This window comes from Galleria mellonella, unplaced genomic scaffold (genome assembly GCF_026898425.1).
Source record: "Galleria mellonella isolate WM207_F2 unplaced genomic scaffold, CSIRO_AGI_GalMel_v1 utg99, whole genome shotgun sequence".
Classification (NCBI taxonomy): Eukaryota; Metazoa; Arthropoda; class Insecta; order Lepidoptera; family Pyralidae; genus Galleria; species Galleria mellonella.
The window spans coordinates 3,218,351-3,246,174 of NW_026442184.1; the positions used below are offsets into that span (position 1 = coordinate 3,218,351).

A 27,824-nucleotide genomic window follows, 5' to 3' on the forward strand; every position below is an offset into this window, starting at 1 on the left:
TTTGGAAAAAGATTTTAATTTTTTTTATATAGTGTAATTACTTTGACAATTCTGAATTGACTTTTTTTAACCGACTTTAAAAAAAAGGAGGGGTTCAATTCTGTTTTAATTTATTTTTATATTTGTTACCTTATAACTTCGTCAGTTATAAATATATTTAAAAATTTTTTTCTTTATTTTATTTAAATATTACATCTTTATCTAAAAGGTATAATTATACATTAACCCCATAGAAATATTATCAAAATTAGCGCAGCAGTTTAGTTTTGATATTAATGTAACTAGTTTTGGCACAACTGAAGTCTTTTGTCTATTGTTTCTTCATTGTTGACGGTCGTGGCCACATGAGGATCATTAGTCTCTAAGCCTTGCGGTCTTCAGCTATCTGTATTCGTTTTTGTATGTACTTAACCAAGCACAGCATCGGTCCTTCATAGTATCGGTCTATCGTTGGTGCTCTTCCTCAACCCTATTTTCCCTGGGGGGAAAGGGATTGTTAGTAATGAAGACCGAGAATCCCATTGCTAGCAATATACCCAACCAGGTCGACCTCCTCGCGTTTCTCCCTGGAAATTATCATGGTTAATTCCTGATGAATTTATGATGATGGGCTTACTGGCCTGTTTTCATTCTCATCTATTACCCTTCACTGGTGCTCCGCCAGCGTATCCCGTTAGCATAGGCAGGGTTACCATACCATTTTCACTCATAAAAAAAAAACCTATTTTCCTTTTATATGATCGATCTATTTATTTCATGAGGAGTAGTATCTTGAATGGTTATAATTATATGTATTAATTTGAAATCATGACCAATCAAACCAACTAAAAGTATATCTCAACTATATAATAGTTTTACTAATTAAGTATTTATGAAGTAATGGCTTGGAGTGTTATTTATAGTCTCTAATTATACGGACTACTAAAACTGCCTAAGTCACGATTAGTCAGGTCGCCAATTATTATTAAAATTTGGCCTACGTGAATTCGTTCAATTACTTTTTTTTTATGAACAAATATATCATGGATTTTTTTTTAACTTTTTTTTAATCACACATTTTTTCGTTACTTGAAATATTCTTGAAATTTTTGTATATAGAATGTAACTCTGAGGTGTGAGATGATAAGTCTACTAAAATTTATATGTTCAAAAACTGAAGTAACGCAAGTATAATAATAAAATACGCATATATTTTAGTATGTTTGTGCGTATTTACAACATGTACATTTATTGTAATTGTTTCGATTTTTAATTGAAACTTTCTCCGTGGAACTTACTACGCGTGTACTTTTCACAAAGGAATCAATCGAGTAAGAAGCGGAATTTACAGAACACAATATGCATGACGAACTAATAGGTATGAATAAAATACACCTGTACTGTTCGGTTTGGAATTTCCAAAAACCTTATTTGTTCTCCAGGTCATGTCACCGATCAGTTAGAAATGTCACGTAAATAGAATCTATGACACATAATACCTAAATAATACGTCAAACATCTCTCTCTCTTACCGCCAGCTGTGATTTTTGTGTAATTTTGCTGATAAATTAATATTAAAATCACGACATTTTATATGGAGATTAAGTGGAGCAAACATTACCATAATCGTAATTCAAGGGCTTTAACTACTTTTGAACTTGAACTACAACATTTAATTAAATATTTAATTACAATATTTGGTTAATATTGTAATTTGTTCCGGATGCTTAGTAACTGGTATTTTTAATATAGCGCGAAGGTTGGCAGACGATTTGTTACTAGAACTAATAAATAATTCGTTTTTTGGCATTTACGAAACCTTCTTTTTTACGGTCTCTGCCTAGACTTAATTAGGCAAATTCTTATGTTAATCGGTTTGTAAGGTATTCCTTTTTCAAAATTTGTTTCATGTTTTTGTCTCGCTGGCTGAACATTGATTAAATGGCGATTTGGATATTTGATAAGTGTGTATATCTCCGCAAAAAGAAGCCACTACAGTCGTGATTGGACCGATGAAAGACGAGACGTTTATTTATTTAACACTTTATTGCACTAACATTACAGAATTTGTTAAAAAATTTAAAGACATGGTTCGTTGATACATCCTATAAATTTCTTTTGGAAATCATTAAAATGTTTTAAAATGCGCAACACTGGTAACTTGTAGCTTGAACAGGTTAAGATATGTAAATTTTGCATCGTATGCAAAATTTGGTTCATATATCTTAGATGCATACAGTGATAAAACGCCGCTTGAAAGCTCGTCCTCTCATCTGAGGTCTACGAACGGTGATACTTGCGAAATGCTTCGCGCTACAAGGGTCAAAATCAAACGTATTATTGGTTGAACCATCATTGGCTATAATTAAATTTGTACTAGCCTCGGATAAAATTTTAAAATTCGTATCAAAAACAAATGTTTATTTGGATACTAGATAATTTTTTATTTTTAATTGAAAAATGACCCGGATATATATATATATATATATATATATATATATATATATATATATATATATATATATATATATATATATATATATATATATATATATATATATATATATTTTTTTTGTTTATATGCTCAGGTACATAACTCTTAATAATAAACTTTCCAATTACAGCAATATGAAGATTTTATAATATTTGTATAATCGACATGAACGTGACTAAGCGTCTAGTTAAATTGTAGATTGACCGTTGACAGTAAGAGAACTAGCCTTCACGTAGAAGGTTCGAGTTCAAGGCCCATTCGTTTTGAAAGTTTTTCAATTACACTATATTAGAGTATTTAAAACTATTAAAATAATTTGATTCACTTACGTGTATTTTTACCGTCATAGTCACGTAAGTCAAGCTGGTAATTTTTAAAATTTGTCCTTACGAAATTTTTGCAATACATTAGATTTTCTTGTTAAATAGGATGAAAGTGTCTCTTAATGTCCATACTAAGAAATCAATCTAAAATTGTCATACCGAAACCATATTAATAATTTAAAAGGAGGTATAATCAAATTTAGCTATCCCTTTTAAGGGTATAAAGGGTTAGTCACTCAGTAAGTAATATTTGGCAATTACACCCCCAAACACTTTCTATAGAAACGCCAGATGTGTCCTTGCTAAAAGGCCTTGGAACTTTGGCAGTTTGCCGATAACCTTCATAGGACAATTGCTGGCAATCTTGTGAATAATAAGTAATAATAGAAAGCTCCACACATCAAAGAATCTAATATATATAGTACAGGTCTAGTTTACACGTGCCGTCCTTGTAAAGAAGAATGTGCTCTGTCTGCCTGAAGGTAAGCGGCCACCGCAACCCGTGAACGGTTTTTAACTAATTTTTCAAAGCAGACATATATGTTTTTTTTTTTTTGTTTATATGTGACGCATTATGATTATGTTGCCTGTATTAGCATATTGAACAATTTTTGGACAATTATTTTTTTCAATCAATAGGATTTACTTCCATTTTGATCCTATATATTTTATATCCTCGTACGGGTAAATGTAGTGTAGGAAGACCGACTAGATGGGCCCACTCAGTGGATGAAGGTGGATCAGGACCGTTCTTTGTGACAGTCTATGGGGGATCTCGACATTCAGTGGACAAATAACGCCTGATATGATGATGATATTACTTTTGTGGAAATTGAAGCTGCTGGTTTCCTTTGCGTAGCTAAATTTACTTGTAGAATCAAATCCGCATTCTAAATTCAAATATTTGAAGTCGTTGATGTATTGTGGAGCAAACTCAATTTGTAAGTAGTTTTGCATCACAAGACATGAAAATGTTCACATAATTTTCTTCTTTTTTACTATAGTTTTCTTATACTTTGCTTACAGCATAAAGTTTTCTACCGCAATCTCTAATAGGGTCGTCAGAAGCATTTGTCGAATATTAATGTTATGGTGAATATAAACTTGACATGCTGACATTTCGTGGAGTATATTAGAAATCAACATGGCAGGGGGTAAACCCACCCACCACTTAGATTAATACTGTTTGTTGGCGGTGTTTAATCATCACTAGACATTCGATATGTAAATTTAAATTCTCACTCAAATTTCGTGATGCTGGTCAGACTCAATAAAATCTATATAAATATAAATGATTGCTAAATGTGTTGCTAAGTGCAAAATTCAAAAACGGCTGGATTTTTATTTAATTTCTATTTAAATTATTTTCATACATGGCCGTGTGGTCCCGGCATAAAATAGGCCATCCCTTCCTTTCCCGTGAGTATCGTAAGACGCAACTAAGTGAATACGAGGGATGGACAACAGCGTCCTTCTTACAACATTTCTAAAGCTTAACTGCGATTGCACATCCGCCTGCCAAGCGTGACAACGACTACAACGACCTAATAGCTAAACCCTGTTATTACAAGGCTTATGTTCAGCAGTGGACCGTTAAGGGCTAAGATGATGATGATAATGTCGAGGCTCAAGTAGGGTTCGTGTGTAGAGCAAAATTGGAAAAATTGCACGGAAAAACGTAATAAAAATCGTTTTTCCTGTACAAACAGCTCCTAGCCTGCCACAGTCATTAGCATTTGACAAAATCACGTCCCTCGGGTCAACTACTTTAAAAATATTATCATTACTTTAATTGTAAGCGAGAATGCCTGTTTTGGATTGTTGTTTTAACTTCGTCATTTGTACTTACGTGTATTACCACAACAACAATAACTCAAGTTATTTGAATATTCATTACCTTGAAACTATTGTCATGATCGATTGTATTGTTGGAATTTCACAGAAATGTAATAAAAATACAATAACGGTCATATTCAGAGTTACTAGCCTAGCTAGTATTAATTTTAGAATACAAATTTCTAGAATACGAACCATTATTGACTTCCATATAAATTAAAAAAATGAGTAAGTACTTCATAACTACGTCAGTTGTAAATCGAATTGGAAAATTCTTTGTTTTTATTTAATGTGATGTATTTACAAAATTAGTAAATAGTTCATAGTTTAAAAAATAGTCCATAGTAATTTTACCCCAATCGGTGCGATTTGATACATATTGTGTCGAATGGCTTTATATAAAAAAACTGGTTTTTCCACAATTGAAATCGGTTTTTTTTTGTAGAACACTTCTACGTTATTAAGATGCGGAAAAGTGGTTTTTTGATAAACATTTTCCGTTTGGTCATGAATACGTATTTAGTGCCAGGTGTGATTATATCGATGCTGTAGCTTAAGGGCTAAGGCGCTGCGCATACGCTGCTACATTAGTCTTAGTGCTGAATGTCACGTGACGGGTAACTAAAAATCATGGTCATGATAATAATTATTGAGTTATTGGAAGCATTTGACAAATACTGCCGTTATGATTAACGTAAGATTCGAAACATACTACCGAACATATTAGAATTCAACGCGATAGGTGACTATAGAATTTTCTAAAAAATGTCTCGTTCATCGTTGCGTTTTATTCGTTTTTAAATAAGAACGCCAATATTACCTCTACTATACTATATATTGATGTTATATTAGGTCATTATTAATTTTCTCATGATTCAAGTCGCTGTTTTATTACGCCATAAAATCTTTGTCATACAATGAAAATCGGCTGTATAAGAATGATAGATTATATAGAACGAGTGTTTCTATACAGATGCTTCGCTAAAAAGAGGTCAACTTTTTTATCCATGTGTAGGTGAATTCGCTTACATCTTTTAATCTCTTTATATATGATAGATAATAAATATACAGTTATTGCTCAGTATGTGGGAGTAATATTTAAACAGGAGTAGTAAGAACGATACAAGAATTTAACGAATAAGTCTTAAATAAGAAGGTAAACAGTACGTAATGATGCTTATTTTACTTTATGTCTGAGTATAGGCCTAAAATACGTTTTCATTTTAAAATCATTGAAAGTGTCCATCATTTTAATTAATATATATTAAAATAAAAAAAAAGATATAGTTTCCAAAGAAAATTTAAAAATTCTACCTGATTTGGGAAATTTTTAATCTGATTATTGCAACACACAAATCATGACGCACTTTGTTTTGGTTAAAAAAAAATTCGAAGTTTAGTCAACTAAAGTGACATTCGTCTGACTCGATTAAAGATACGAATACCCTCCGACAAATCTGTAATAATCCGTTAATATTACTATAGAAAACAAAATAATTTATACTAAGGACTATTAAAGTGACAGTTTATCGCATAAAGCAGGTTTTTATCACCCAGACAAACTTAGAAACAGAAATCCCATGCAGTCGGTAACAAGTGTCCGCGTTTGCGCAAAGCCTAAGTAAGAGGCTTAGTGTGCGCAGGTGTCTACCAAAACAGAAACTGGTTGTATGTTATTTTTTGCAGTCGACTTCAAAAAAAAGAACGTGGTCAATTTGAATCGTTTTTTTTTTATTTTCGCGTTGCTAATTTTGTACTGATATCCAACTGTAAATTCTCTAAACTAATAAAATAAGACAATCTAAAATCAAGTCCAAATAGAACGTATACTGGTCTTAATTCGACTTTCAGGAAAACATTTGTGAAATTGCATACAATTTGGCGCAGTGGTGCTGCTAAACATAGGCCTTATAAAGGCCCCATAAGGGAGGTTTTGCCAATAGTTGTCACGCTCTGCAGGCTGGTTGGTATGGTAACCGCAGTTAGGCTTTGGTGATGTTTTAAGAGGGACGCAGCCGTCTATCTCTCGACTTTTAAGTTCTTTTAGTCGCCTCTTACGATATCCTCGGGAAAGAAAGGGGGTTCTATTTTGTGAATCAAAAATTAAATAATAAATAAATTGTGTTCCTAAAAAACGACTGTAATTATGCCAGAACTAGTTATTTCGATTTAAAGTTTGGATGATTGACTATTGAACCGTTTTTGGTAAAATCAATATGCAAGTATGTTCTTTCAGATAAAATACTTTACAAATTCGTTTACAACTTACGGAGTTATGAGGCAAAAAAAGACATGCAACGGAACTGAGAATCTCCTTCTTTAGAAGTCGGTTGAAAACGGTAAGTCTTCTTGCCATTTTTGTCTATTTTCGACGCATGTTTCTTTGGTGAAGTATTAAGGTTCACTAATAAAACACTTTTTTAAAAGGACGCTTACCATTTCGATTTCGCCAATAATAAATAACAATACGGTCGTTAAGTCGCTCATACGAATAGACAATTATTTTATTATAATACATCAACAATTACAGTATTGTTTTCCTGAACGTTCGGCCAGTTTGGCCCGTCGCCCGCAATATATCTCACTCTTCGTGGAATGTCGCGTTGCGTAAATTGCTTTTGTGTAATAAATTTGCCCTAGAGTTGAAGATTCGCCTGTTGCTCATCTTGTATGTGGCGGGAAAGTTTGAGTTTATGTTTTTATATTAGTTTTTACTCGTAACAAAGTCCGTGTGAACTCGGCACTTTCCGTCATATTCCGATATATTGATTGACCGGGGTAAAAATGTGTTCTTCTCGATGTAGCGAATGTCCTTCTCCGTTTGAAATACTACGTGTAAGTTAAATTTCATGATTGCTCGAGTCGTTTTGATACTGAAAATAATTAAATACCTTTTATAAATTCTATTACTTTAAAGATTTATACCTTTTTAAGAGGCCGGCAGCACCTCTGCATTACCTCTGGTGTTACGGGTGACCATGGCCGACGGTAGTCACTTACCGTCAGGTGAATCGCATGCTCGGTACTAAGTAATATCGAAATTATGAATTTTTACGGAGGGTAATCTTAAATTATTTTATGATAAATTGTCAGTGTAATAAAATATAAAACCAACCAAGTTCTCTTTTTCTTTCACGAAAAAATAAAATCTATGTGTTTTTTATTATAGAGTTTTGCTGCTAATAACTCATAAATATGCGGGTTATAAGGCGAGACATACAGTTAGAAGACAAATTGTCATTTGTATGCTGCAACTGTGTGCTCTAACTTTAAATGTCAGGTTCCTGTACCAAATAAAACTACCATATTAATTGTGTCTTTACTCTTTGTGACTACAGAATATAAAATACAATAATATTTTTTTAAAAACCGCCACATGGTCACCAATCGCCTGTTCGCCAAGCTAAATGCAAGGGTCGAGTTGTTAACCGCTGGAGTGGACTTACCCAAATGAACATGACCCTGGGAAATCGTTCGTATGTCTCTGTGCTTATATTTGTTCTGGAGAATATACCAGCAATAAAACAAAGAGACGAAGTGCCCCTAAAAGGTGGCCGTGGCCACTTAGGTCGCGGTCGATTGCTGTCGCGGTTTAAACTGGGCCGTCGTTGCTAGGGTCGAGGACTGGCTGTCGACTTCTAACGCAAGCCAGCTATCCCCAGCAATAAGTACGAGGAGGAACACCTTGAAGTTTTTGCTATTAGTATTTTAGATCCTCTTAATATTAGATTAATAGGAAAGAAAAATTATCGATACATCCTCATTGGATCCAAGTCAACTGAGTCTATTATATTGGCCTCCCCTTATGTGTTCGAGTCTTTATTAGGAATTTTTTCCGAGTAAAAAAGTTGCTTATTGCTGTAGGTATGGTTAGTTATGCGATGCGATATCCAAAACCTAAGTTCCAACTATTAAATTGCCAAGTCGTAACTATTCGTTGCCATCGGGCAGTAGTGGATGTTCTCTGTAAAACTTTTAGTGCTCTCATCACTCATGTCACGTCCTCTGCTATAGCTATATCGCATCTGGGTGAAGATATATAGAAAATTTGCGGTCGGCAAACTATAGCCAACACCATTAAAAAACATGATTACCCTAAAAAAACTATTATAAGATATAATCATTATCACTCGGGACGATGGAAGGATAGTAACGATAACCCAAATCATATATCCAAATATGTGCAGGCATTCTGAAGTTATAGTAGAATAAATAACATGAACCTTGAAAACAACACTCCTTTTTGCTAATCGTGTAACTTTTTTTTTAATGGGTGATAATGGAATGATAACCTCGCCTGCGTTATTGGTATACACTGGCGGGGTACCAGTGAGAGGTGATAGGTAAGGATAAAAAGGCAGATCAATTAGTCCATCGTGACGAATTCAACGATAAATAAGTCACGATAGTTTTCAGGGGGAACCGCATGGAGGTCGACCTGATAGGGTATATTGATAGCAATGGTTACTAGCCTCTCCATTACTAACAATCCTTTCCCCCAGATTGTGTAATGTTTGTCTCTAGCAGACCCTTTGTAATCCGTAGTCCATTTATTGGGAATCGCCGATCTAGACATTCGGTACTTTGATCGCAGGCCGCGTACTGTCCAGTTGTCCAACATACTAAAACAGCAACCTACACACCTACGATAACAGAATTTTAATACAGAATGACGCAAATGTGTACATACACTTGATATTGTTCTGGACAAATCTATTCGTATTACAATATATATGTGAATTAGTATGTAACAATTTTCATTGTCTCCATTGTTCATTGGCTATTGTTTCTTATCTTCTTTTTATGTTGATTATATATCTTCTATGCTTTATTTTTAATTTATTTTGTAATATTAAAAATATCAATGAATATACTGTTTCTCTCATAAAATAACACATGTATTACCACAATTGAGAGAAGAGTTATTCATCGAAGGGTTAACTTACCGTTCGCCATTCAATTCCAAAAATAACAAATTATGCACTGTTGTTTTACAAAAATGTATTGTTGCTTAATGACAGAAATAAGTTGGATGATAGTACCCTTAGGGAAGTCTGTTTTTTGATAAAAAATAAAGATATAGCCGCGAATTATTAAATCGACTATTTGCAAGTGTACAAGGCCTCTGTACGCCCATAATCTAATAAAATTATTTATAGTGTCTCAAACTATTTTTACTTTGTATTTACCATTTGTTTATATAATTCTGTCATATTTAAAAATATATGTTTTTATATCAACACTAATAGTGTATCTCGCAATATTTACATCTAATCGTTCGTTTTGTATATAACATTCGTTATTAGGGTCAATTGCTATCTGTCATCAATAATGATCTTTGTACGCACGTAGAAGTTAAAAATATCATTTACACCAAATAATTAATATTGTAATGTAATAAAAAATGTATCAATTCTTCTGTTTATTACACACACATTACCAGAGGGAGATTTTGTACAAAAGTCGATTGCTTGGGTACCTCTGTCCCATTCGTGTTTCTACCGTGAAGCAGTTGTGTTTGCATGGCTGTGTTTCGGTTTGAAGGGTGGGATATGGCGTGAATTTACAGGGTACAGAGGAATAACATCTGAGTCCTCAGGAATGGCAACGCATGGGGGTATCATGGGCGAAACAGTATATTCTGTTATGTCCATGGTACTGCTCACGTCTATAGGCGACGGTTACCACTTTCCATCAGGTGGGCCGTCAACTTGTTTACCATTCTAAGTTGTATAAAAAAAACACACACACACATTTATTAATATAATAATTTTAATTCTCAGTTATACACATTATTTGACTCGTTGCCAATTATCTGCTTCAGTTTTTGAAGCCTAATTCTCAGTCCCGAGTAATATCATTACCTCTTCCCGGCATCTTTCTTTGGTCTGTATTAAAAAGTTATATGTATAAAAAAAGGAAGTAATAATCCCCTGGAAACCATCGTGATTAATTCGTAGTGAATTTGACTTCATCCCTATCTATGGACGTTCACTAGTACTTTTCTAAAGTAAACCAATAGCACAGCCGAAGTTGTCATTCTATTTTTATCCATAAAAAAAGTAACAATACAAAAAAAACTTTGATCCTACAGTTTAATATGGCAGAAATATGATTATATTTAATTCAGCAACTTGTATCTCTAGTATCTATAATTGGTATAAGTAAAAAATATATTGAGCTGAAATAGCCATTTTTTTTTTGTTGGGAATAAGGCCAAGGAATTCCGGTGCTGTTGTTTTTATCTGATGATATCTATCTATATTTTTATACATGTACTTATTAACGACATAATACATTGATAAACATGTTTCTATTTAAGAACTTTATTATAGTGCCAGTGTCTGTTACATAAACTGCTAATTGTATTCATGATATATTGACTTTAAATTTATTTATACTATTAAAGATTTTTTTTTTTATAAAGAATTTATTTAAAATTAAGAAAAAGAAAACAATTTGGTTCTTAAATAACTGCATTAGTAAAAGTTGCATTGTTGTTGCGTTTTTTTTTTTTTTTGCGTTGAGTTGAGTTGCGTCCATCTCTACAACATATTGTACAAAAACAAACATATATGTGATATAAATTATAATCAACATGAAATAACATGCAAAAAATATTATCCATTGTTACCCATGTATGTAAGAGTACGTACTTATAATTGTAATTATATATTTTTCACTGTTATAATCGACAAAGTGATTTTCGATGCAATCGAATCATCGAATAGACTACAAAAGTCCATTTATTTGACATAATATATCCAATTTGACTTTGATTCGATCTCAATTCATTTGTTTCAAAATTGTATTCACAGATTCTAATAGTGATAGTGTTTTCAAAAGTCTTCAATAATTTTTTTTTTTCAAAAATTACTTCAGTTAGGATCAAAATTTTAGTTGGATCGAGTATTTTCGTTTAAAAGTTTGTTGAAAATTAATGAATTAACTTGGTTTCTAAATTTTGTCCGTATTGTTTATTCTATTTAAATTATACTACATACGTAAATAGTAGGACTAAACGTAGACAAACAAACGTTAGGACTGAATAGTACAACCATATAGATACTTAAGATAGATATAAGCAGTAGAATCATAAAAACATAATCTTTTAAAAGAGCTCGTAATCAAGTTTATTTGATTAAAGATGCTTTTTATTCTATTCCGATACAATAAATTTAATATATAATATTTGTTTTGACCACCAGATGGGAGCGGGCGCGAATGGGCCAGGCGGCCGCAGAGCTTTAGAGCTCATCCTCAGTGGTGGACTGAAGTCCTTGGCGAGACCTGCCAAGCCAGTACGAAGGGCCGCCTCCAGAGACTCCGTACTGTCGCAGCCGCAACCACTATTGGAAGGTAAGGCTTTTTATAGATTATAGAGGAAAATGCATGTATAGTCAATTAAATTTTTTCTTTGAATTATAATAATAATAATATTTATTTAATAAGACTACATAAGACCCATTTTGTTAGTTATAAATTGATTTAACCTATGTTAGTAAATGAGCGGTCATAACGCTCTTGCATTGATAACCTGTCCCACACAATATTTTAGGATGGGACAGTCCATTTTATCAGCAATTGTCTTCAGGACACTGTTTGAGCTAACACACACCCTCCCCAACAGCGAAACAATTCGTTTGCGCCGTAATGCGTAAAAATCATCCTTACGCTCTCGTGCAAATATGTGTGACGCACTACAGCGACGAGGTAGTTCCAACAGTGCCCTGAAGGCGTTATTATATTGGACTCTATTATAAAGTTGTATGGAAAAAATCGCTACACAGCTATAAAACCGTTCGTTTATGTTTCTTTATCCTGCTTTTGCCGTGTGGTCCCGGTATAGAATAGGCCACCCCTTCCTTTTCCGTGCTTGTCGTAAGAGGTGATTAAGGGAGAGCGGGGGATGGGCAGCAGTGGCCCTCTTAAAACACAGCCTAACTGCGGTTACCAATCCGCCTGCCAAGCGTAGCAACTACTGGCAAAACCCTCCAAGGGGGTGGTTTATATTCAGTAGTGGACAGTTAAAGGCTGATATTATGATGATGATGAGGATTCTGTTTTAGGTGATAATAAGAGTGCGATAGTACTCTGTTTTTGTCCCCTATATATTTACAAATTTTATATATCTATCTTTATCTATTTTTGCGATGTACAAAATGAATTTCATATAAATGCGTCAGCTAGAAAGAAAAGACAATATATGCATAGCAGTGTACCATTTATAATGAAACCGGCGAATTTGTATGGATAGACGATGAATGTGAAGGAAGTGAAAGAGGTCTGAATTGGAGCATTTCGCATTATATTGTTTCTGGCACACCCGATAGGAAACAGGCGTGATGAATATGTATGTAATACATGTTAGGAGTATAATACTTACCTATCTTTCTCGCCTATTCATTACATTTTTCTTTATTTATAGTATTCGTTGTATAATCTAATGCTAGATGGAATGTGTGAGAGAGAGTGTCTGAAAATGGCGGTGTGATACGCAAGAGATTGCCTGATATATATTCTTTATTTACGTTTTTAGTCTGTTTTTTTGGGATTTTTTTTTTATACCAATAAGGTGGCAAACAAGCATACGGCCTGATGGTAAACGCTTACCGTAGCCTATGAATGCCTGCAATACCAGGGGCATTACGCGCGCATTGCCGACCCTGAAGAAACCTTTTACCCCCCTTTGAAGAACCCCATGCTGTAGTCTTTTGAGAAAACCTCGGCAGGGAGCTCACTCCATAACCTGAGTATTCGTGGGGGAAAACATCTCTGAAATCGCGTTGTACGCGACCATTTAGGCTGTAGGGTGTGAGGGTGAACTCTTTGTCGATGGCGAGTCGTACAGTGGTGGAAAGTGGCCGTGGGCATCATATTGAACAATTCAATGGGAAAAATGTTCAGTTGCTTTGGTAGAATACTGACGTAGAATTGTTTATGATTTAGACTTCACTTTATAGATGTATATATTGTTATTTTATCTCGCGTGCGGACGTTGTCACAGATTACCTGAATTTTTTAGCAGTGCTGAATAAGTAAGTCCTACCCCATCTCGCTGGTCCGCCGGGGCCATAGCACGAGTTTCCATTAATATCGAATTTTATTTGAGAGGTTTCCCCTTTACAAGCCAGCATTATATATATAAGTATACCTGTCCCAGTTTCACACGGTTTTTTTTTAATAAAATACTATATATGATATTTGCTGATAATGTAGTTTTTTTTTATTACTACTAATAATATTTAAAAAAGGGGGGAACGGATCGTTAATAATGCGGGCTACCAGTCCCATTGCTAGTAATATACCTTATTAGGTCGACCTCCACGCGGTTCCCCCTGGAAACCATCGTGCTGAGTTCCAGGTGTATTCATCACGATGGGCTGACTGACCTTTTTTTTTTTCATTATTCACCTATCCCTCACTGGTGTTCCGCCAGCGTATACCGTTAGCGCAGGCGGTTTTACCATTCCATTAATCATGCATTAAAAAAAATAACTACAATAAAAAAGAAAAAAAAAACAATTCATTTTGTTGGTAATAGGAGCCGCCTCAGTTGTTGCTATATAGCTGCTGCACCTCCAGCGAAATGTACCTATATAGTGCTAGTTTTCAGGCGACTCCTTAATTCATTTAACTTTAGCATGCGTGCGGGTCGCCAATACCCATTTCTCGTATGGGAGACTCAATACACTTTACAGTAAATAAATTAAAAAAAATTATCTAGGTGCATTTGTATCTTAAGAATTCTGTGTTAATGTTGATATAATTCTTTTTAATACCAAAAAATAACAAAAAATTTATATTATAAATTGAATAAGGATACGTTTATATATAGTATGTTAATTAACGTAACCCATTTCTTAAAATTGATGTTTAGTATTTATTAATAATACAGTGCACGACAGTCTTTTGCTATATTGAGCGACGACCTCAAATGCATTACAGAGTCAGTGGATGCAGGTGGTTCAGGACCACTCCTTACAGTAGTCGTTATGAGAGACCTATGTCCAGTAGTGGACAGTTAAAGGCTAAAATGAATGAATGAATGAAATTAATATTGATATAAATTGAAACTAGAGATGTAACACTTGTTTTGTATCTATATTGAAAAACATATAGCACTCAATTATAATAATTCTCTATCTATTATAATTATTATTATAATATTAATATAAATCTATAACAAATTAAGAATTTATTCGTGTTTATATCGTGAAGCAGTTGTGTTTGCATGGCTGTGTTTCGGTTTGAAGGGTGAGATATGGCGTGAATTTACAGGGTACAGAGGAATAACACCTGAGTCCTCAGGAATGGCAACGCATGGGGGGAGTCATGGCCGTAACAGTATACTCTGTTATGATACTGCACATGTCTATAGGCGACGGTTACCACTTTCCATCAGTTGGGCCGTCAGCTTGTTTGCCATTCTAAGTTGTATATAAAAAAATGTAACAACACTGTATTTATTAAGATTCGTTAAGTCATTTATAAGTAATACGTTATATTATACATCTAGACAATCTTACATAATACTAGTTACATTTTATTTTTATTTTAACCGTTAACTGTCCACTGCTGAACTAGCCTTGCCCATAAGGGGACTTTTGTCAGTAATTGCCAGCCTTGGCAGCCGGGTTGGCAACCGCAGCTAGGCTTTTACAGATGTTTTAAGAGGGACGCTGCTTCTTATCCCTTTACCATATGCTACATCTTCCATATCTCTACTATATACTCTCTACCATATCTACAATTATAATACATCCGAAAAACATTACCCTTCTATTCTGTACAGCTGGATAAAATTAAGAGAGATCCATGATTGAGGTCAATGTATCTTTTTGTCGACAGGCCTCAGAAAGTGCTCGACAGTGCTCGCGTTGACTGATCGCGAGAAGAGTTCGGAGCCTATAAGGGCCCACAATCGCCTCCGGGCACCGTCCGTCTGCTCCCGATGCTCGTCACTGCTCTCCCTGGCCGGCGCCGGTGGTTCCAGGTACATAAAACTACTTTTAAGTTTGCCCAGGTATGTTCGCACACAACACATAAGACAAGTCTGTGTAGATTGCGCCATGAAAGATCGACTATTTTACCTCTTTGATTCGCTATATTAAAAATGTTTTATCTGTGATTTATGATTTTAGATGATTTGACTTTTGTCTGGAATGAGGAAAATAATAGTGAAAATAAGATGATTGGAGGTTTTACTTTCAGTAAAATAAATATAAGCTTTAATATAATACACATTATGTGAAATTAAAAAAAAATATATATGTGAAAGGCGAGCCGGTATGTGCAGCAGCCAGCTTTCTAGCATACTGATAACGAAATAAATAAAATGCATTGTAAATTAATAATAATAAATAAATAAAAATTGAAACGTTTAAATGTATTCCTTTGTCTTTTTAATCTTTTTTATTGACTAAATAATGCAAAGTATTATATTTGTCAAACTACTTTAAATATTGTCAAAATTAGTTTAAAATCATCCTAAAAATAAAAATGAAAAGAAAGAAAGAAATATTTTAATCGAAGAAGCATGCGGCTAACACAATAGCGCATAAAACAAGAAGAAAATAAACCAAAATAAACGAAAAAAAATTTTATACAAATAGGAAGCAATTAAATTAAATTCAGTTCAATTAAAGTCTTAATTAAAAAGAAATAATAATAATAAATAAAGTCTATAATATTAACAAAAAACCTGGTATACAAAGAGAACCGAATCTCAAGTCCTTTATTATATATATTTTTGTTTTATCCATTTTCATAACTTGTCTCATAATATGCACATCGATTCCAGAGACTACTCCTCCATCAGGTAGCAGATGGTCTATTTGATACTATAGAAGTGTTTGATTTTATTTAATAGCTGCAGCTCATTTGTTATGGTTCAGATACTCCCTGGACGGCGCCGGCGGTGGCTTCGTACCAGCAGCGCCGGTCAACTGCAAGCTGTGTTTGGAAGACGCGACCCCCGACAAGGTCACCGTCATCGCCGGCTGCGGCTGCATGTTTTGTACTAAGGTTAGTTACAAAGATTTAAAAATCGAACATTTTCTGCGACAGAATACAAAGTTCTCTATCGAAGTTTTAAATCGAAGATTCTGCGATAGAAATCAGCGGCAAAAAACTTTATTTTTTTATATATTTTCTTCAATCAAAATTAAGGCTTATATACAAGCTCTTTTGAATTGATATTTTTTTATCATGTTTCTATTCTAGTTTCGGAAGACCTCTGTTTATCAGTATGTGTGTACACGCACGGGTGTTCATAATTGTTGCTTTTTTTGAGAAACAAAATGTAACTTTTTTTTTAACTAGAAACGATATTCTGTAATTGCCTGTATTTTTTTTTTTTTGTTACAATACTATATTCATTAAAATTATTCTGCTACTAGGAGTATATAAGAAAGAACCTTGGTTTTTTTCATAATATTACGCACGTAATAGTACAGTACTTAGATAATAATACGACTGTATATCGTTTATTGGCAAAGATATTTGAAATTTCTGTCTTAAATAGTGAAAGAGAGGGTGTACCGTGTATGAAAAATAAGATTAATGGATTCTGTGAAAGGATCATTGGAGCATTTTTTGTCGACCTTAAAATAAATTACGTAGTGTGAAGATTAAAGTACATTTATTTAAGTTTGTTTAATTTTTTTTAAGCAACTTAGAATGGCCAACAAGCTGACGGCCCACCTGATGGAAAGTCGTAACCTATAGATATGAGTAGTACCATGGACACAATTGAGTATGCTGTTTCGCCCATGATACCCCCATGCGTTGCCTTTCCTGAGGACTCGGGTGTTATACCTCTGTACCCTGTAAATTCACTGCTGTATCCCATCTTTCAAACCGAAACACATCCACGGAAACACAACTGCTTCACGGTAGAAACACGGATACCGGGGCCAATTATGATTTCTGAACGTATATGCATAAACGAGACGTAAAATAGTATTCCATTTTTAAATTTCTGAGTTATTTGTTTCATTAGCCGTATGCCTCTTTACAGTTTTCTCATTCAAAATAATTAACTTTTTAAAATATGATCGGTTTGATTCACGTTCTATAATGATTTAAATCTCTGTTGACGTGCTTGTTTATCCACAGATAAAATATATAATTAATAAAATCTATCAATAAATCTTAAAATGAATATTATCTGTGTAGCAACGTATAATTACAAATGTAGTTTTCTATTTAATGTTTTCCATAACCATTAATTAGTTACTCGTCATGTATGCATATGATTCAAGTAAAGGGCATCACATACGTGGGAGATGCTATAATATTTTATGTTGCCATATCTAAAATTGCGTCCGTGTAGTTCCGGCATAGAATAGGCCACCCCTTCCTTTCCCGTGGGTATCGTAAGAGTCGACTAAGGGAGGGCAAGAGATGGGCAGCATCGTCCCTCTTAAAATATCTCCAAAGCCTAACTGCGGTTGCCAGTCCGCCTGCTAAGCGTAGCAACTATTGGCAAAATTCCTAAAAGGGGCAAGCTTATGTTCAGCAGTGGGCAGTTGAAGGCTGATATTATGATGATGATGATGATGATATCTAAAATTAAAATGTTTAAACTAAAATTATAAAGAGGAATGGATTAATATTATTTTTGGAATGTATAAAATCAATACTTAACCGACTTTACAAATTCTTTCACCTTTAGAAAGCTGCTCGTATATTATCAGTGAGTTACATTGTACTCTCAATAAAACCATGCGCAGCCATTTCGTGTCGTTAATTAAATATTTTATATGTATACAGTGAAATTAAAATTGATAGCAACTTTTAAAGAGAATGTTCTATCAGCGTAATCGAAAATTTTTAACAAAGAGACGTGAGTCAAAAACCCACAAAGAATTTTCAGTCTTTTTACTAACATGCCGCGATCAGCTGTTGAATTACCTTATTCATAAAAACGTTAAATCTCTCATAAATCTATTTTAGCAATAGCACTGTTTTGTCTTTTTCTTTTGCACTAAATTCCAAATATGAAAGAAAATGACAAAACAGTGTAGTAGTTAGATTTGTGGAAGGTTTTAGTTTTTACGAATCAGGTGGTTTGTGTAGAAGAATTTCTTCAAGAACTTCAGAAAGAATTTTGGGCAGATTCTTAGTGTTAATTACCGTTAACGATTTTCATTCCACCTTATAGATACATAGTGTATATATGTTTTTAAAGTATTACTCGTATACACGGCTAATATGTGAATATATAAAATCTTTTCAGTCTCTAAATATCGTCCGTTTTTATATATTTAAAGAAAGAAAAAAAATATATATAGACGCTTGCGACTCACACAGTAACTTAAACAAAAACTAAGTTTAATAATATTAGGTATAAGCCAAAACAAAAACGAACGAAATAAAACGAATAAAATATAAAATCATCTAAATTCATCAAAAACAATAAAATTTACAAATTATCGACCATTTCCTAATCAAATGAAACCTAAATTTATAGGTATACAGATAAGTGCATGTGTGCGTGTGTGTGTCACAATGGTCTGTGAACTAGGTCTGTCTGTTAGTGTCTTATGTATTTACTAAGTACTAATATATAAACAGTAACATATCACTGTGTTACTTTATCGCCCGGTATCAGTAAGATATTGTAAGAGAAAAATATTATTTTCGCCGTATGTGATGGTCCATTTAATTATAATATACTAGTGGTCGCCCAGTGATCGAAATTCGACCGTAACATATATTGTAATAAATGAATTTATTATGATTATATTTGACATTCAGTCAGACTATAGACAAATAATATTAAAGACGAACAATATTAATCTATTCTCAATATGACCACAGACTTTAACAATAAACAAAAGAGTATATATGGGTGAGTGTGTCAAATATATGGTAGTGTGTGTAACGTATTTTTTATTGACTTAATGTTTTTTTTTTTTCATAATTAAAAATAAATTATTAGTATTCTGCATTCCTTTTTTAAATAAAGTAGACAAATAATATTAAAGACAAACAATATTAATCTATTCTCAATATGGCCACAGACTTTAACATTAAACAAAAGAGTATATATGGGTGAGTGTGTTAAATATATGGTAGTGTGTGTAATGTATGTTTTTTATTGGTTTAATGTATTTTTTTTTTCATAATAAAAAATAATATATTAGTATTCTGCATTCCTTTTTTAAATAAAGTATAAGTGTGCCAAATTTCTTACTTCTCCGTCCGTGCAATTTTCGTAAAAAGGGGTACAACGATTTTGCTTCACGTATTAATATATAGATGTAATATGGTGAGCGATATTTTATCATTATAGCATCTTCACTGTGTGCGACGCTCTTAAATGTTAGTTGAGGACGTGATCTATAAATAAACAACACGTGTACGCAGTATAACTGTTAGGTATATTGATATATATCTACTATGTACTTGTGTGGATGTTACAAAGTAAACTAAAAACATAAGTAAATAGAAATGACACGTGCACGAATAAATGGAAGTGTCGCCAGAAGGGACCGCCCAAGACGGACGTATGTCGATTAAATAGGCGACGTGCTGAAGAATGGCCAAATTAAAAGAACTCGTAACCGGTGAGCGTGTATGAAAAGATTGATGAATTTTATTTGAAGGAAGTGAATGTTTTAATCGAAATATTTAGCATTCCATTGTTGCTGCCTACCCCAATGGGAGAGGGGCGTGAGTCATATGTATGTCTCGTTTTATTTAAGCCGTTAACTGTCCACTACTGGACATAAGCCTTTCCCATAAGAGGAGTTTTGTCAGTAGTTGCCACGCTTGGCGGGCGGATTGGCAACCGTAGTTAGGCTTTTAAAGATGTTTTAAGAGGGACGTTGCTGCCCATCCCTCGCTCTCCCTTAGTCTCTTACGACACCCACGAGAATGGAAGGGGTAGCCCATTCTATGCCGGGGCACACACGGCGGCACATATGTATGTATGTAGTTAATTACACTGTATCTTTATTTTTTATGTGACTGAAAATGATAAAAGGGTTGATGACCTGCCTGATTGGATATTGTTAATCATCGTTTATAAATATGAACAACATTGTGAACAAAATATTCTGTGGCGCCCATAGTAATTTTCTTGCTTTACTCTATATTTTATCGTCATTAATAATGGCTATTTAATATCCACAGCTGAACGTAGAGCTCTTCTCTAGCATTTAACTTCAAGAGAGATTTTTTCAACTAACATTAAAAAGAAGGAAGTTTTCAATTCGCTTCTTTTTTTTATACAACTTAGAATGGCGAACAGCTGACGGCCCACCTGATGGAAAGTGGTAACCGTTGCCTATAGACATGAGCAGTACCATGGACATATCAGAGTATACTGTTTCGCCCATGATACCCCCCATACGTTGCTATTCCTGAGGACTCAGGTGTTATTCCTTTGTACCCAGTAAATTCACGCCATGTCCCGCCCTTCAAACCGAAACACAGCCATGCGAACACAACTGCTTCACGGTTGAAACACGAATGGGACAGAGGTAACCAAGCAATCTACTTTTGTATAAAATCTCCCTCTATACGCAAACAATAACGGCTAAATTATTGCAAAAAATATGAGACCAAAACGGAATAAGACCCATTGATTGTAAAAAGACTTACAAAAATTACTTTAGAATTAGCTACGTATTTGCGTAATATAATCACAAAAGTAATTAATAATAATTAAAAGAGGAAACGCTTTTTGAAAGTTGGGTAAAAATCCATTAGGCGGACTGAGTCGTTTTAGGTATAAAGATGTGGAACATCCCATCAAGTTTAATCTTTTAAATTATATCATCAATTTGTCTCCGACAGGTATTTGCTTAGTTGTATTAAGGGAAGCTCAGTTGCTGTCAGAGTTGCCCTCTGCGAAATTTAATTTATGCCTAAATTTAAAATATTTTTTATCTAAAATGGTAATATTTTGTTCTTTACTTAAACACAGTGACTTATTTTTGTACTACCGAACAAGTACTAGGCATGGATAATGTGGATACTCTTTTAATATCTGTATATTGCAATCCTCTGGACATTAATGGCGGTAAAATGGTCATCGCCCTTTTCGATATCGCCCATATCAGTCGGATATATATTTTCGAATATGTTAAAAGTCTGTTATTCAATATTATTTTTCGGACAACTGATTTTTAACATATTAGTACCATCATAATTAAAACTGTGGTAATTTCTAATTTAAATGTACATATTTTTTTGCTTGACTTTGTATGTAAATAATATGTACACTTTACGTATGTCAAAAGATTCTCCGTTGTATTTTTTTTCTCCAATTATTTCTCCAACAGAGAAATTACTCGAATTTGCGGATAAAATACCCACTCTGGTAACGCTGTCTTAGTAATGAAAAAATATGACTCGATTTAAATGGCGGATGCGATTTCTCGGTGCCTTTTTATGGAACTGCGAGAGCAATACGAAGACGTTAATGTAAATATCATTTTTATTGCACGACCCGTGTAATCTTTGATATTGAACAAGCTGACGGCTCACCTGATGGAAATTGGTAACCGTCTATAGATATGTACAACAGAGTATATTATGTCCATTATACACTTTATGCGTTGTTGTTCCTGGTGACTAAGGTATTATACCTCCATACCGTGTAATATCCGTGTGGTCCCGGCATAGAATGGACTACCCCTTTCTGTCTCGTAGTTGTCATAAGAGGCGGTTAAGGAATTTAATGGTCGAGATATGGGCAACAGCGTCCCTCTTAAAACATCATCAATGCCTAACTGCTGTTGCCATTTACCCTTTCAAACGTGGCAACTATTGACTACCCTACCTTATGGGAGAGACCTATGTCTAGCAGTGAACAGTGAAAGCCTGATATAATAATAATAATGAAAAACTATGTAATTTTACTGCCATATCCCAAGTCGAATTAATTCAATTAAATTCAATTATTTATTGCTATTTCATCGTAATCGTAGATAATAGAAGAATCATATTTTTTTTATCGTTTTCGACCCATGTTTTTTTCGACCCAGCGTTCAGTTTCACTGGCAGAATATATTATAACACAAAAGGATGCCTAAAAGATTCGATTTCCACTGTATATGCTATTTTACTCCCTTTACGACTTTAATCCCTGTTAGGTGTTTTTATAAAATATCCTGGTTCTTGTTATTATATGTATATTATTTTTTATTAATTATATGAATTGTAAAGAAAAAATGCCGTCTGTTGATTTGATGTAATATATGTTTTGTTATAATTCATTCGTTTTTGAATTTTCTTTTTTTTTATATAAAATCTACATCTATCAATGTATTTTAACAGGTTCATTTTGAACATTAGGGTAGTGATAGATGTTTCGCATTTCCTATATTCACGTGGACATATAAAAGCATTGGTCTTAAAAAAAAATGAATGTTACGTTCGTCATAACGCCAGCTAATGACTCAATTTCCCTGACTAAAAATAAATTTACATTTTGCAAACAAACAAATTTACTTACTCTATATCCCCTAACTTACAGTCTACCCCCAAATATATATACACAATGTGCCCAATAAATATAGCAGGTATCCCATCACTCGTATCAAATAACAAGGACGGGATGCCTGTACAAAAGCATCTCCAACTATAAAAAAAAAGACTACAAATAAATTGGATAATCTATTATCTCAATAACCAATTTAATATAAATGGGACTTTATTTAGATAGCTCAGGCAAAATGAACTCGACACTTACGAATCACGTATATTTTTGTGGCGTTCATTATTATTCAGACGGCGGTGCCCATAAACCCGTAAGTGCTACTCGTACCAGTCTTATTCCTTTTAACGCTAATGTTTATTTATTATGACAAAAAAATGTATTATCTTGTCTTCTGTTTTAAATTTTTCGTTATTTTTACTACTCATCTGTGTAAAACCATGACTCTGTAATATTATTGATGGCATCATCAATTTATATTGTTGGTACTTGCTAAATTTTATTTTCTGTAATGAAACTTTATTTTTTATCGTATTTACTGCATTATTATTTTGTCTCGACTGCAAAGGAAAAGAAAAAAACTGATGTTGACTTTAAAGTGTCCATTACGTTAAATAATTTTAAATAAAAATACATTTTAAATTACACGTTAAAGACACTTTAAAATACATACAAACTTGTTTATGTATAAATAGTACAGTTAAATTCATAATTTTGAATACAAAGTTAGTCTTGTGTGATATAGTGGAACTACCGTCTAATGATACTTTTAGAGAATAAATAAAAAAAATATTTTGCACAAATCTAAGTATGTTTTCCAAACTGCAAACACGTCGTCCACTGAATTCATAAGTTCACAGCAAACTTGCGAAAGACTCAAATGTTTACAGATACAAATGTAAACATTTAGCACTTTGCACTCGGGGCTCAGAGTGCCACAAAGTTTGTACGGGAACGACTGCCGTTTGTGTCCACAACAGTTGGTGGGTATATGTAAGTTGAAACGTAACTTCAACGTATAATAAATGTTTATTTAATAAAACAGTAAGCAGGCAGTTGTCATAATTCATATTTTTAGAAGTTGCTACCTATTTTTTGTTAAAAAAAGTCGAAGACAGTCTAAGTGCAGCCCTGATTCTATTTCAGAAAACGTAAATCATTCTAATAAAGGCATTAAAACTAGTCTGTAAAATAAATCTTTGATAGATTTCTTTTTAAGACATGATAATAAAATGGCCACCCAATCAGCATGTCAGGTGAAGATGTAGTTAGGTCCATGAATTCATCGTGATGAATTTGCGGAATTAATCAGCTACTTTAGTTTTTGGGGAGACTGCATGGAGGTTGATATTTTTTGGGAGATAAAAAATTGGAATGGAAAAACTTAAGTATATTAGATTTTTATTAGATACGAATTAAAATTTTAGTAAAAGCAACAAAAATTATCAAATTATTAAATAAATCAAAGAAGTCTTTTTTATTATGGTTTGCGGTACAGTATTTAAGGCATCCCGTCCTCGCTATTGGATACGGGTGACGGAATGCCTATACAAGAGGGTACTTGGTGGGCGCAATTTAGACGCAACATTTGAGGAGCATATTAGGAAGGTAAATTAAAGAAGTCGGGGGCAAAGGGATTGTTAGTAATGGAGACTGAGAATCCCATTGCTAGCAATATACCCAGCCAGGTCGACCTCCTCGCGGTTCCCCCTGGAAACTATCATGGTTAATTTCTGATGAATTTATCATGATGGGCTTACTGGCCTGTTTTCATTCTCTTCTATCACCCTTCATTGGTGACACTCCTCCGTTAGGGCAGGCGGGGTTACCATACCATTTTCATCCATCAAAAAAAAAATAAAGAAGTCTTCCTCCGGTTATGGTTAAATACTAAGGTTGAAATTACTTTCAAAATTTGTACATTACCACAGAGACTAAGGTGATCTTGAATGGTACAAACCTAACCAATAATATGGTGAGTTGGAAGCGGAATAAATTAAACGTTTAAAAATAACATCACCTTAACATTGCAACGGTTTTACAATTTACGCTTTATCACCTTGAGCGACCGGCGGTCGGGCCGAGCAGTCGTAAAGTAATATGAAAGGAAAACATCGGTTTGGAACGTGTAATTACAATTCTACTATACTTTCACCTATTATACTTTTTTTTATATTTTTACACTTGAAACGATTGAGAGATTAATGGAAATTAATTTGATAAAATCATCACAGAAAGATTTATTACATTAATTTTGTGTTCTAAAAAAATTTACTTTAATTGTGGCAAGATTCTAAATTCGGTTGTAGTTTTTATTATGTTCATCATCATCATCATCATATCAGCTTTAACTGTCTACTGCTGAACATAAGCCTCCTCCTTTTGCCAGTAGTTGCCATGCTTGGGGTGGATTGGCAACCGCAGTTAGCCTTTGGAGATATTTTAAAAGAGACTTTGTTGCCCATTTCTCGCTTTTCCTTAGTCGCCTCTTACGAGACCGACGGAAAAGGAAGTGATGGCCTAATCTATGCCGGGTCCACACGCATATTAACCATAGGGATACTATACGGTGATAAACCATTCATATGAAATGACATAACGTTTTATTTCTTTATTCATTCTAATGGTCATTAAGTAGAGTTTTTTTTTGATGGGTGAAAATAGTACCCCGCCTGCGCTAACGGGATACGCTGGCGGAGCACCAGTGAGCCCATCATGATGAATTCATCAGAAATTAACTATAATAGTTTTACAGGGAGAATTGCGAGGAGGTCTAACAATCCCTCCCCCCCCCCCTATTAAGTAGAGTTACAATAGTAATAGCAGGATACGATATTGATAATTAATTCATACAATGGGTTGTAAAATAAATTGTTACATCAACTCCACGCACTATCTACGGCAAGTGTAGCAAATTAACCGCAATTAATGTCATCATTAATTACATTTCTTTTAATGTGCAATTAGAATGTTTTCTTTGTCTCTAATCGTTTGCACGTCACAGATACTGTTGGATGTGTTGTTGCCATAGACAAAGTGTAGTTTTTTTTTATGCAACAATGTCTCTCGTAATTTTTTTTATGACACGCACGTACGTACCTGTTATATCACTACACATAGATAATGTTCAAGTACTCCTAAAGTATCTTGTTTATTGGTAACTAACCCTGAATATAAAATTATATCAAAAATTTCATTTGAAATTGTTTTTGGTTTTCAAAAGAAGGCGTTTCTAAATTAGTCTCATTTAGGGTTTTCCTAGGAACTACAGTATAGAATAGTTCTTACAAAAGGGTATATTAAGGTTTCTTCAGGGTTTGTAACGAGCACGTGACACATTTAGTGTTGCAGGCGTCCATAGGCTACAATGAAAGTTTGCCATCAGACGGGGTGTATGCTTGTTTGCCACCTTCGTCGTATAAAAAAACATGCCCCTGATTCTTTTTTCTTTTTCCTCATCCTTTTCAATTTTTGTATTCGATAATGTATATTTATTTAGCAATTGATCTTATATAATTATATGACGTTTTTAGCTGCAATTTTTTTTCTGGGAATTTTTAAAAAAACTGCCTTTTGTGAAGTAATCCCTACGTATAGATTTATGATTCCTTATTCTAAATTTAAATATTTTCAATGTATGCAATGTATCTACAAACCATCTTGTCGTTTATTGGTGTGTATGTGTATGTATGTGTGTGTGTGTGTGTTTTCACGATGGAAGTAGCATTTTTCGAAGTAAAATGTGCTTGTTTAAATTACTGTGAATATATTCTGATTTCGGAACTGATATGGGCCGTTGACGTGAGGTCCACACTCTACTGGGCATTGACCTTTCCTTGTATGCTGAGATTCCACGCGATTTGTATATAGAGTGAAATTTACGTCTTTTTGTAAACGCATAGTCGCTTGAGGCTGTGTATTATAGACTAGCCTTCCGACCCAACTTCGCATGAGTAGACAGAATTTTCGAAAATCAGTACATATAACAGAAAAAAATTAAACCAATTCAACTGACCGCTTATTTTATAGCATTTTATATATAATCTATACATATAAAAGTTATATCAATCTAAAGAAGATTGATATAACTTTTTTATTTATGAACCAGTTGAAATAAAACAAATACTAAATGTTAAGTGGAGCAAACCGCAATGCAATTAGTGAAAACCGCATTCAAATCGCTAAGCCGTTTTTGAGATAAGTGTGCACAAACGTATAAAGCCCTCCTATAATAGTTCTTCTTATATGTCTTCCATGTACAGACAGCGATTAGTTACGATTTTATTATATGTATTGATTGATTTTACTCGTATAATGAAGAATATATTATACATGAGATTTTGAACAACGATAAAAATGTGTTCCACAAACAAAAATACTTTATTTGTGGTAAAATTAGTTATTTTGATTTCAAAACTAAACTAGTTTAGTTTTTGATAAAATTTCTATGGGACCAATCTGCAAGTATACCCTTTCAGACAAAAATAATTTTCCAAATCGGTTTTTGGACAGACAATTCGGACAAAGTTTTGAGGTAACCAATAAAAAAAAAATACAGTCGTACTGAGAACTTCCTTTTAGAAATCACTTGAGAAACCTACTTCAAACATGATATAATTAGTATAAAACCAATACGAGAACATATCGTCTTCATTACAAAGAGAAATCAGTACCTACGTAAGATACATACAAAAAGTCACGTTCGAATAACTTATATATATATATATATATATATATA

The 27,824-nt window shown here is 33.6% G+C and overlaps 1 protein-coding gene across 1 annotated transcript in view; it reads left to right on the plus strand.

Annotated features, from left to right (window-relative positions):
• Positions 1 to 27,824, plus strand: part of LOC113521408 (uncharacterized) — a 138,186-nt gene that overhangs the window by 42,608 nt on the left and 67,754 nt on the right. Inside the window, exons 3-5 of the mRNA XM_031912729.2 lie at positions 11,841 to 11,991; positions 15,484 to 15,628; positions 16,530 to 16,659. Coding sequence (XP_031768589.2) covers positions 11,841 to 11,991; positions 15,484 to 15,628; positions 16,530 to 16,659 — 426 coding nt within the window. The remainder of the gene's footprint in view (positions 1 to 11,840; positions 11,992 to 15,483; positions 15,629 to 16,529; positions 16,660 to 27,824) is intronic.